At 45.4% G+C, this 12249-nt stretch overlaps 1 protein-coding gene across 7 annotated transcripts in view; it reads right to left on the bottom strand.

Moving 5' to 3' along the window:
• The window catches only part of FRY (FRY microtubule binding protein), a 492126-nt gene that overhangs the window by 130932 nt on the left and 348945 nt on the right, over nucleotides 1-12249 (bottom strand). For all 7 annotated transcript variants that reach the window (XM_008273531.4, XM_070049049.1, XM_070049050.1 and 4 more), the window contains 2 exons: nucleotides 3562-3820; nucleotides 2080-2262 (listed from right to left, as the gene is read on the bottom strand). In XM_008273531.4, the coding sequence (XP_008271753.3) occupies nucleotides 2080-2262; nucleotides 3562-3820 (442 nt within the window). The remainder of the gene's footprint in view (nucleotides 1-2079; nucleotides 2263-3561; nucleotides 3821-12249) is intronic.

The raw sequence follows: 12249 nt of genomic DNA on the forward strand, positions 1-12249 counted from the left end.
CATCACTGCTGCCTCCCTAGGTGTGTGTTAGCAGGAAGCTAGAGTCAGAAGCAGAGCCAGGACTCGAACCCAGGCACGTCAATATGAGATGAAGGCATCTCAAGTGGTGTCTTAACTGGAGCACCAAACGCCCGTCCTTAAACTTATTTTTTAATTCCATTTTCTGCAAACATTTTGAAATTTACTTTTGATATACGGCTATGTTTACATTTGCTGTCCTTTATTATAGATAAACTTGTCAATATAAAATTATTTACTCAGAAGCCTTATAGGAAAACCTTGGAATGTCTGTATTCAGGTATGAATGAGGGTTGTTTATAAAAGTTGGTTGGGCAAAGAAAGGAACGCATGAGCGACATGCTTGACATAGTCTGGTGAACAGCAGTTAAGAACATGGGTCTCGGGCTGGCGCTGTGGCATAGCGGATTAAGACACTGACTGCAATACCAGCATCCCATATGGGTGCTGGTTTGATTCCTGAAGGCTTCACTTCCAATCCAGCTTGCTACTGATGGCCTGGCAGGGCAGCAGAAGATGGCCCAAGTGGTTGGGTCCCTGGACCCAGGTAGGAGACCTGGAAGATACTTCTGGCTACTGGTTTCGGCCTGGCCCAGCCTTGGCCATTACAGCCATCTGGGGAGTGAACCAGTGGGTGGAAGTGCTCTCTCTCTCTCTTTGTCTCTCCCTCTCTCTCTCTAACTCTGCCTTTCAAATAAAATAAATTTTTTTTTTAAAGAACATGGGTCTTTAGAGGCATCTATCATGTCTTCACTGTTGATTTTCGGTAAAGCATTTAGCTTTTCTAAACCTGTCTCAGCATCTGTGCATTGGGATAATAACAACTGATTTTCATGTTACGGTGAAGGTTAAAGGAGGTATAGGCATGCAGCAGTTAGCACAGTGTCTGACACACACAGGTAATTGTTACTATCATTACTATCGTAATTAGAAATGGAATGGAAGTTTCCAACATGTAGCATGTCAGAGACACATTTACCAGGAGTCAGAGACACAGCCCTGAAATACAACAGAGCTATCTGCAGCACCATGAATAGAAACGACTATGACAGGCTTAGAAATATTTTTTATACTGAGGACAATCCTGAGGATGGTAAAACCAAGATTAGTAATTTAAAACACAAAAAACAGAAAGTGCCATTCTTCTGCAGAACTACACGATGTAAAACACTGGCCTGTCTTTCATCAGCTCGTGTATAGAGTTAGCCCACCCATGCCAGCTGGCTGACTCAGAACACCTGAACCAGGCGTGCACCACTTGACTGAGCGCGGGAGTTTAGCCAGGCTTGTTCATGCTTAATAACCGGCTTCCTTCTCTCAGCTTAAGAGGACATGTCCTTGTAAAGCCATTTTTCTCCCGTCACTGAGATAAAACAACTTCTCGTTAGCCAACTGCTACTCTGATTATTTTCCATGGATGCATTATTTTTCCAAGTTTATTCTCTGATATATGTTCTTTCTTAGGTATATGCTAAGAACTATGAAGATAATGATCCAGAACCTAAACTAACCAGGAATGGTATTTTCTGTTGCTCTTGGCATAGGATTTATCTTTAGTAGATCAAGAATGCTACTACATAATTAAAAACTCAAGAACAGGGGCCAGCATTGTGGTGCAACAAGCCTACAGATGCAACAACAGTATCCCATAGAAGTGTGGGTCTGAGTCTCGGCTGCTCCACTTCTGATCCAGCTCTCTGCTATGGCCTGGGAAAGCAGTGGAGGACGGCCCAAGTGCTTGGCCCCTGTACCCATGTGGAAGACCCAGATGCAGTTCTAGACTTCTGGCTTTGGCCTGGCCCAGCTCTGGCAGTTGTGGCCATTTAGGGAGTGAACAAGTGATTGGAAGATCTCTCTCTCTCTCTCTGATACTCTGCCTTTCAAATAAACACATAAATCTTAAAGAAAATAATGAAAACCTAAGAATGAATCAAACATTATGTTTCAATATCATGTATGACATGTAAGCACGGGAAATAATAATGCATTATTTATAGTTTTAGAGCTACATTTCAAAACAGTTTAAAGACAAAGAATTGGAAAATTCAGAAGAACCCATACCTCAGGCTGACCCAGGGCAACAAACAAAGCTCGAATCTCCTTGAGTATTAAGACAGACAGTTTGCGCGTGGCCACCTGGAAGCTGCAGAGCAAAACCAGGGCAAACCCTTCCACGGCGTGGAGGACGCTGCAGTGAGGGCCTCGCTCCGACTGAGTTCTGTGGCTGGAGCCATTGGGGATTAGCTGCCAGGCAACAAGAACAACATCCCACGTTCAGCAAATAACAATGGAAGAAGAAAACATTCTGATAGGCAGATCTTTTGTTATACTTCATCACGTAAAACTTAAGTTTCAATGGCTTAGAAGCAGACGTGATGGTGAATTCATTATTATTCATGAAATATCCTAGCTCCCCCCCCCTTTTTTTTTTTTCAGATCAACTGTGGCTTTGGAATACCATCGACCATCTGTTACCTCTGCTGAGAAAGAACTTTTCAAAGGCTGTTAACAGTAAAAAAATCACAACTGCTTCTGTCCATGTAATTTGGGATTATACTGCACATACAAAACGGACTGATTTGTTTTCACTTAAAGTTCCTGTAGACTTCTGGATACTCTACTTGAACTCTCAAACATTCACTTTCTGGTCAGGCTGGCTTCCTTGTCTGCCTGGTAGGTTCTAATCTAGGTTTTGCACATTTACCAGACGGGTCCTGAAGATTCCCAAACTATAGCCAAATAGATCTAAAGCAAGAGGAAGCAGACACCGAGGGGGCAGATCTCCCCTTTCTTTCCGTTCCCCTTTTACGAGCATGTGCAATCCTTGTTTTTCTGCCTAGCATCTCTTGGCATTTGTAGAACACGAGGAAGGAGAGGGAACTTGACAGCCTCTCTCTGAAGCCGGCCCATCTGGGGTCCTCACCGATCCCTGTGCTGCCCTGAGGCGTCACAGTCCTCGGGCCCTCTGTCACGCTCCCTTCCGGCCAGACCACTTGTCCCCATCTGTTCATCACCACTGCCAAGTCACCACTCGGCGTCCAGGACCCCAGCTCTCCCCTCATAGCACTCCTCTCTCAACCTGCTCTCCAAGATTTTGCCATTATTTTTAGCATTCAGGCCTAAGGCATGAAAGGAACAAGAAACTGCAAGACTGCATTTTCTTCTTGTGGATATTGGACAAAGCAGCCAATATGCTGCTGACCAGGAAAACAGTAGCTGGAGAACAGCTAGCTTTTATATATCCATATTCTGTATCGGTCTCCGCATCTGGCTCTGACTTCCTGGTCTATAGCCATTTTATCTTAAAAATAAATTTGTAATTATGCAAAAAACAATTCCTTGTCTTTAAGTGGCCTTATCAGTATTACCAAGCCTAAGCTTGTTGGTGTATCACTGAGTTATTCCGTCACCACCATTTATGATGGCAGAAGAACCAACAACGGCCGTGACCAGAGGAAGTTCCCCAATAAACTCCAAGGGCTGCTCATTCCCAAAGGTAGGACATAAAGGAATACCAATGGGTAGGGAGAGTGTGAAAATTACCTCTGCATTTCGGATTTTGTTGGCTTGTTCGTAGACCTTCCCTTGAGTTTGTATGACCAGTTTCCATTGGGTGAGGAGCTGCAGCAGTAACTTCAGGGACGAGTCTAGGAGGGTGTGATGCATGTCGCTGACCTCTCGGAGCAGGAAGTTGGTAAAGCCAAACAGTACATCTTCTCTCCAGTCTGAGAAGTCGACCAGTAAACCCTGAAGAGAATTCTGCGCAATATGTCGCAGTTCGTCATCCATATGAATGGAGAGCCTGTAAAATAAACAAAAGACAATAAAGCCATTTACTTCATTCATTTTTTTCTCCTGTATCTAAGAAGGAAGATAGGAGAGGGCTTCAAATAACTCATGGTAAGTGCATATTTTGAAAAAACTACACAAGGATTTCATATTTTTCCTTGCACCAAAATAAACATCTTTTTCCCCCCAGAAACCATTTATTTAAGGTATATAAACGTCACACATCTCATAAATAAAACTTTAGGAGCACCATGAATTTCACTTTTTTCATGAACTTTTTGAAATACCAACATATAGGTCTTGGCTTCTACTTGTGTCTCAAAAATGGATTTTTCCCAGTTCCCTGCTAATGTGCCTAGGAAGGCAGAGGACAAGGCCCCAGATGCTCCTACTTCTGTCAACCAACCATGTGGGAGACCCAGCGGGAGTTCCAGGCACCTGGCTTCAGCCTGGCCATTGCTGCCATTTTGGGAATAAACCAGCATTTAAGATCTAATTCTTGCAAATAAGTAAATTCATCTTTTAAAAATGAATCTCTCTTAATTTTTGATTAGTAAATGACTTAAATGAAGACTTTAAGAAACTGTTTAGATTTACTGAAGAATTGCAAAGATAAAATAGTTTCTATAGCATTCACCCAGCCTCAGCCTGCTAATGTTAACATCTTATATAACAGCACAGGCATCAACACTAAGAAATTAACACTGGTGCCATTCTAGTCACCAAACTATATATTTATTCATATCTCATCAGTTTTCCATTAATTTCTGTTTCTGTTTCAGAATTCAATCCATGATAGCACATTGCATTTAGTAACATATGAATAGTTCTTAGTAATGCACTACAGAACAAGTAATTACTAACTTCTATTTGTAAGCATGACAAACTTGACTACCAGAGAAGGCACAGGAATTTTATCCAGAAATTCAACAAGAATGAACAACCAGAGGTAGGCTGGTGGTCCTCAATCAGGTTCGTTCCTTGGGGGATATCTGACAATGTTTGGTGACATTTTTGGTTGTACAGTGTGTGGTATGCTACTGGCATCTCTCTATTGCACAGAGGACAAGGAGGCTGTTAAACACACTGCAGTGCACAGGACAGCCTCCTATGACAAAGACTTATCTGGTCTAAAATGCTGATGGTGCCAAGGCTGAGAGACTCCCAGCACTATAAAACTATTAAATCCTAACATGGGTCTCAAGCATTGTAGCGAACAAAATGCTTTGATTGATTGATTGATTGATTTAATAAACAAATATTTTTGAAAGCCTCCCGAGATTCAGGCAGACCCTACCCCAGGATACAGCACTGGTGTCTGGGGTGTGCCATGTGCAAGAGCAAGTTGTGAGAGTGCTGGAAGGGGAAGAGGGACAGTTTATGGGAGGGTCTACAGGCTACCCAGGGGCCTGGTAGAGGGGGTTGATGGTGTGTGATCTAGAATTGGAATACTGGGTCAGTGTGTTGCCTCAGTCATTAGCTACTTGGTCATGTGACCTTGCACTAATCAGTCTTTCTAAGCTTCAGCTCCCTCATTTGTCAAAGGGGGCTACCTGCTGTGACTGTATCTGATAACCCTGCTGTGAGGTTTAGAGATGACCCACATACATTTCTTAGCAACACACTGAGTGTGCGGTAAGCACTCAGTAGATGTTAGCTATTATTATCAAAAGAAAATGAGCTTTATATGGAATAGTACGGAGGAAGAAATGGGATTGAACTCAATTGCAAAAAGAGTCAGGCAGGAACAGGGATGACACTTTGGAGAAGGAACAAGGCTGAGGGTAGGGACCAGCTATCAGGTCACTGCCAAGACCCAGGAAGTAGGTGGCGAGGGCCTGAACCCCAGAAAAGACAAAGGAAGGCAGAGATGAAGATCAAAGCCATTGAGAAGGTAGAGTTTCTAGGACTCAGTGGCCCGGAGGTGTTCCGTGACAGAGCCATTTGGAACCACCACAACAGGGCAGATAGTATCCTGCACAAAATGGCTAAGGAATTGGGGGAGAGAGCTAAGGTCCCTTAATCCAAAATCCTTATTTTGAATTAAAGTCTCGTGTAAACTGTACAACTTATGCACTATTGAATGAAGTATTTCAAAAATTTGACAAAATGAGAAGAGTTGTTTCTTATCCTCTAAAGCATAAAGTAACCCTAATTGGTCCAAATCTAACAACACAGTTTGGGTAGCCCTCATCTGAGAATTCAACATTGGAAGTGCTCCAGAACTTACATTTGAGTTGGTCATGACACCATGAGTGGAAAATTCCACTCCTGATCTTATGTAATGAGTTGCAGTCAAAATGCAGGTGCACTAAAAATATTGTATAAAGTTACTTTCAAGCTAGGCGTATTATAAGGTACATATGAAAATCAGTTTTTTATTTAGTTTTGGGTCCCAACCCCCAAGGCATCTCATTTCATATATATGCAAATATTCCAAAATGCACAATTATCCAAAATTTGAAACACTTCTGTTCCCAGACATTTCAGATAGGGGATATTCAAATTGTATAAAGCAGATGTAAAGCTCTTCAGTGGGCCGACTCATCCTGAGCCAGGGGATATATTCCTTGTCTCGAAGTGCATGGTGTCCTACAGAGATGCTAAGGAGGAAGAGCTAAGCTCATTCTCCAGGGAAGTCTTACACAATTGAATCTATAGTTCTTAAACAGTTCAGGTTTCCTGAAAGAAAACGCAGAGGACTTTAACTTGGAGTTGTAATTACAGATTGTCTAAATACAAGTTCTCAAACTTTCTTTATATTTCAATTTCCAGCAGATCTATTTTTTCAACAAGATTTTATACAGATCTCTGTAATGGTTAATTTCATATGTCAACTTGGCTAGGCCAGTGTCCAGATATCTGGCCAAACATTCTGGTTGTTTCTGTGAGAATGTATTGTTTTAATTAAAAATTGTTCTAAAATTTATTTTCATTTTATTTGAAAATCAGAAAGACACATACATACACTGAGGGGCAGAGGGAGAGAAAGCATTGATTTGCTGGTTCACCCCCAACTATCCATAGTAGCCAGGGCTGGGCTCTGCTGAAGCTAGGAACCCTGAATGCACTGTGAGTTCCACAGGTGGGTGACAGTCACCCAGGTACTTTGCCACCACCTGCTGCCTTCCAGAATGTTCAGAAACAGGAAGCTATATCAGCAGTGGAGTAGCTGGGACTTGAACCCAGGCAGTCCAATATGGGATGCAGGTATGTCAAGTGACAGCTTAACTGCTGTACCAAATGATAATTTCTGTTTTGTTTTATTAAAAAATTATTTATTTGTTTGAAAGATAGAGAGATGGGGAGGGAGAGAGAGAGAGAGAGAGCGAGCTCCCACCCCCTGGTTCATTCCCCAAATGCTCGAAACAACCAGGGTGGGGTCAGGCCACCCTGCTTTGACATGACTAATAAAAACTCCAATATACAACACATACAATCCGAGCTGTTCTGCTCAAAGGCCTGAAGCCTACTCATTTGGGAAAGGGACCCTTTCCCAAGCAGCCTTGAGTCATCCTTGTCGTCCATAAGTTGAAAACACTGGCTTATAAAAAGCATCTGAAGCCATTTCCCCATCTGAAATTTACTATTCCTATTTACATTTATACTGTTGAGAAAACAAGCTCCCACCGGCAAGAAACTCCCATTTTAGGGCAGGAAGTGGTGTAATTTTCAGGCTTGGAATGATGTTGGTTACTGCTACATGTTAAGTTGTCTCCCCACATTTGTCCTATTTGGAACCTGGGTCATTGCAGGTGTAACCAGCTGCTCTGGAACGAGGTTATACAGGAGGGAGGACCCCCGGACATGCTACCACCAGCACCTTCAAAAGAAGGGAACCTCGGGAGACACATATGCAAATAACGCCGTGGGAAGACAAGGCGAGACTGGGGCGATGCTGCTCCAAGCCAAGGAGTGCAAGGAGCGCCAGCAGGCTGCTGCGGTGCTGCAGGTCAGGCTGCTGCCTGGAACGCCTGCATCTCACATTGCAGCGCCAGTTCCAGTCCTGACTGCTCAGCGCCTCTGATCCAGTTTCCTGCTAAGGCTCCTGGGAGGCAGCGGATGATGACCCAAGTCTGGGTTCCTGCCATCTACATCAGAGACTCAGATGGAGATTCTGGCTGTTGGCTTTGGGCTGTCTTAGCCTTTGCTGTTGCAGGCATTTGGGGAATGAACAGGTGGATAGAAGATCTCTCTCCCTGTCACTCTCATTCTGTCACTCTGCCTTTCCTACAAAATAAATAAATCTTAAAAAAAAAAAAAAAAAAAAGACTGCCAGCAAGCACCAGATGCTAGGGGAGAGGTCAGGAACAGATTCTCACTCAGGTTCTCAGAAGCAAGCAACCCTACCTACACCTTGATCTTGGACTTCAAGTCCCCACAATTAGTCAGACAGATTCTGCTGTTTAAGTGACCAACTCTGAAGGCAATACAGTCATGAAACTAGGCCTGTGCCAGGAATAAAAGCCATGCTATCGCCTATTTAGATGGGGCCTTTATGTAAGGACCACCACTTTCGAGCTTTCTTCATGAGGTTAATTGCACTCTTCTTGTAACTTTGCTCACATGCACAATTTGCAATCCAGATCTGTTTTGATTTCAAAGCCACAAGGCAGGATCACCATAAGGCCTCGGAGAGCCCCAGGGCTATGTGGTCCTTGCTGTTCTAGGTGGCCACGCCCCCCAGCATGGTAGTGTTCCTGTGCAGGAGCAGTGAGGGGCATGAAGGGGTTCCTGGAGGAGGAAGACTCAGGACCACAGAAGGGGAAGGGACTTCAGAGATCCAAGGCCCAGCTGATCACACAAGTGGGATGTTTGTAGAAGAACAAGGCCCAGATGGTCAGGGAATTGAGATTGAGGGACCATAAGCCGTCAAGACGAGTCTGTGCAGCAGTAGGTGAGAGGAAGGGGAGGAAGCTGAGAAAACAAGGCTGTGGTGGGGGAGCAGCTCCATGTTTGTCCTTGAAGCCTGTGAACAGTCACCTGCCAGTTATGTCCTCCACCCAGATCTTTCTCATTCTTCCTTCTATTAGTAATCAGAGATCATCTTGAGATCTAATATCATAAAACACAAAACAGGAAAAAAGATAGCTAACTAAACAAACTAGAATTAAATGGGAAAGACAGCTGGCTGCTCTGGGTACTCAGGCCCTGCAGCCCAGCGGTCTGGGGCTACCCCACCTCTCACTGGCCCATTTGCACAACTGGCAAGGACAGAGGTAAGGAGAGGCCAGTTCCCCAACTCCCACTTGGGCCATCCCACGGAGAAACTGGGTCAGAAAAGAAAGCCCAGGCAAAATAAACAGGTGCGATGCTAACAGAAGTGGCTCTCAGAGAGTTTGGTGGCAACAAATACAAGAGCACCGAGGCTTTAGGAGAAAACAACCAGCATAGCGGTCTTACTAGCTCGGGGGACTCAGGGTCTGGTTCTCAGGACCTAAGACAGGGTCTCGGGTGCATGATTCCATGTAAATAAAACCACTGAGGGGGCTAACCGGGCTTCTACAAGGACACAGCAGTAAAACATACCAGACGAATCCAGCATTGCCAACATCAACTGCAGCTGTCCCTCCCAGGCAGCTGGCATCAGGAGCACTCAGCAAGCCTGGCATGATCCTCACTGCTCTGCTCTCAAGCTAACGGGCAGCTGCCTTCTGCATGGCCACGTGCGCCACTGCACACGGTCCTGCTGATCTAGAGCAAGCCAGGGCTGGGATCCCAAGGGCACGTGGTGCACGTACAAGGTTGTTACTGAGTAAGTAAAGGACATGTTGTAAAATGGAGGAAAAAATAGAACCTGGGCAAAGCCACCTTTTTGGTCAGTGCGAGCAAATCATTTTTTAATGGAAAACACTTACATAAAGGTGAGCTTCAGATTCTAAGGGAATCAGCTAGTCGCTTTTCATAATCCTGTTGTACGGAGAAGCATGAATGCAGAGGGGGCGAGTTCAAGTTTACAAACCATAGCCAGAAAAAAAGATCAACTAGGAGAAACATGCTCCTCTAAACGACGGCCAGGAGAACAAGAGGTTATTAGGAAGGCACAGAACCTGCAGCCTCATAATGTCCCTGAAGGCAGCAAAGAAAGAAAGGGTTTGGAAGAGAAGCCCAGGAGATGAGGGTTTCCCACAGGAGCGGCTTACAGACGGGGGTGCTGTTCCCTTGTACTGGTTCACCAGAGGTGGCAGCAACTTCTTCTGAGGGTGGGGATTAAAGAACAGACCCCAATTTGTGAATAGCACATTGAGCTGCACACAGTTAAAAGAAATGATTAAGTGAAACTACTGAGGCAACACACACACAGGCACAATTGAGACTAGTCCTCTCTCGGCGGCTTAGCACAACTAGCCACTTCCTCCAACACAGAATATGTTGTAGAGAGAAGCAGAATAAATGTTAACTGTTTTTGCAGAATACTGCAGAAAATCAAGGCACTACAAATGTATCATCTTAGAAATGTCCACAAGTGATAGGAAATATTGCATAGAAAGGTATCTATTAATCTTGCAAAAAAAACCAATGAGATTTGGTTTCAGGAAAATTCTGTAAATTTGGATATCAAGCCTTATTTACCCTCTGAGGTTCAATCTCCTTGTTTGAGAAGAGGGATGACTACGTAACCGGCTCACCTAATAACAATGTATATGATCTGCATGGTACAGCGCGGTCTGTTATGCAAATGTGAAGATGCCCAAAGTAGTAACTAACATTTACTGAGCACTTTCTGGGAATGAGGCACCCTCCAGGGTGTCTGCATGTGTTTAGTTCTCAATACTATGAGGTGGCTGTCACATTAACTCGGTGTTTTGAAAGTGGAGGGACAATACTGATGAGTGAACGCTTGGTGCACATACGGGGCCCCAGGAAGTGAGCAAGAGTAGGAGCCTGTGTGTTCTTGGGGAAAAGGCCCTTCCAGGGATCAGAGCTGGAGCAGGAAACATCTGGGAGAAGAGCTGGAGAGAAGATGGCGACTGCCTGGGAGAGAAGCGGGCGCCCGTTCCTCTTAGAGAACTCCTGCAGCACCCAGACAACAGAGCGGCACGGGCTCTGCTGGGGTGGGATGGAAGTCCCCTCAGGGTTTGTTTTTTTTTAACACATGGGAAGGTTCCTCACACTCAGTCATTACGAGCTGGCTGAGCAATACGGGGACAGACAGCAACTCAGCAGCCCGGGGAGGGAGGGTGGCCTGCTCGGCCCACAGGCCGCTGTCCTGCCTGCCACACCAAAGCCAGCCTGAGCTGGGAGGGCCTGGGGTATTTAGCTATTACTGGAAAAGCTAGGAAGGGAGCGATCACAGGGGACACTTCTAGAAAGCTCTTACAGGGAACTGAGCCCAGAGGACCGGCGAGCCCACGTCAGCATTAGTCTTTTTCTGGCCAATTACGAAGAAAGCCAAGCTTTCAAGCCAAAATGCACCATGGATACGAGCACAAAGGGTCTGAAACCAAAGGTCTCATCCTTCTCGGACTGGACCACATGTTATCTCAGGCAGCTTTATCCAAGTGCAACTGGACCTTAGGGGTGCAAATGACACCTGCGTGGCCCCCAAGGCCCACATTTATTGCTGGTGAATTCCTTCACTTTTGTCTTCTGAACCTCCTGAGGAGATCTGACGGAGCCCATTTCTTACAGGCTAGCGGGAGCCAGTGCACAGGCTGGCTGCAGGCTCTGGTCCCCCTCCCCTCCCCCTCCATCCCTCCACCCCCGCAGCAGAACAGCCTCTGGTTTCTTTGGAAACTCAGGAAAAAGGCCTCTTAATGGGTTACCCATACAGTCCACTCATTTTCTTGAATTCTCAAGGATATTTATTTATTCTTTCCTCTCATAAAAAGCCAGCATTCACCTTCAGGCTTCGAAAGAATGTATACAATAATAAACAGGACGTGCTATAAATAGCATGGACATTCCACCAGGCCTGGCGGAACTCCCTCCCCACACCCCTGCACCGTAGCTGCACCTTCCCGCATCCCTGCTTGAGGCTGTCAAGGCGCTTCCAGAGGTAAGAGTCTCCCGTGTGGATTTCCCACAAAGTGGTATTAGGGATTCATTAGAAAGCTGCACGCCATTTACCTAACTTAGTGCTTCAAAGGCCTTCCTGTGCCTAGGCACCCGATGACACCTGCACTGAGGAAAGTGAACCCTCCTTCCATGTCAGTGCCGTGGTAACTGACTTTTCCCACGATTAACCAAGAGCACGTAGACTCACGTCATCCAGCCCTATCAGCAGTCGTGTGAGATATTCGGCTTTGTCTCGGTTCTCCCAAGGGCAAAGACAGGCTGATGATTTGCCAGATCACCCAGGGAGTGAGAGGGTGTTGGTGGGTGCTTCCTCCACCTCTCAGAGGCTAGTCCCCCGTTCTCTGGTGGGCTGACGGGTCATGCAGAGGGGTCTCAGTCCACTGACCCCTCCAGGCCACACGGCAATCTACCGTCCCTGCATGT

This window comes from Oryctolagus cuniculus, chromosome 9 (assembly GCF_964237555.1).
Source record: "Oryctolagus cuniculus chromosome 9, mOryCun1.1, whole genome shotgun sequence".
Taxonomy (NCBI): Eukaryota; Metazoa; Chordata; class Mammalia; order Lagomorpha; family Leporidae; genus Oryctolagus; species Oryctolagus cuniculus.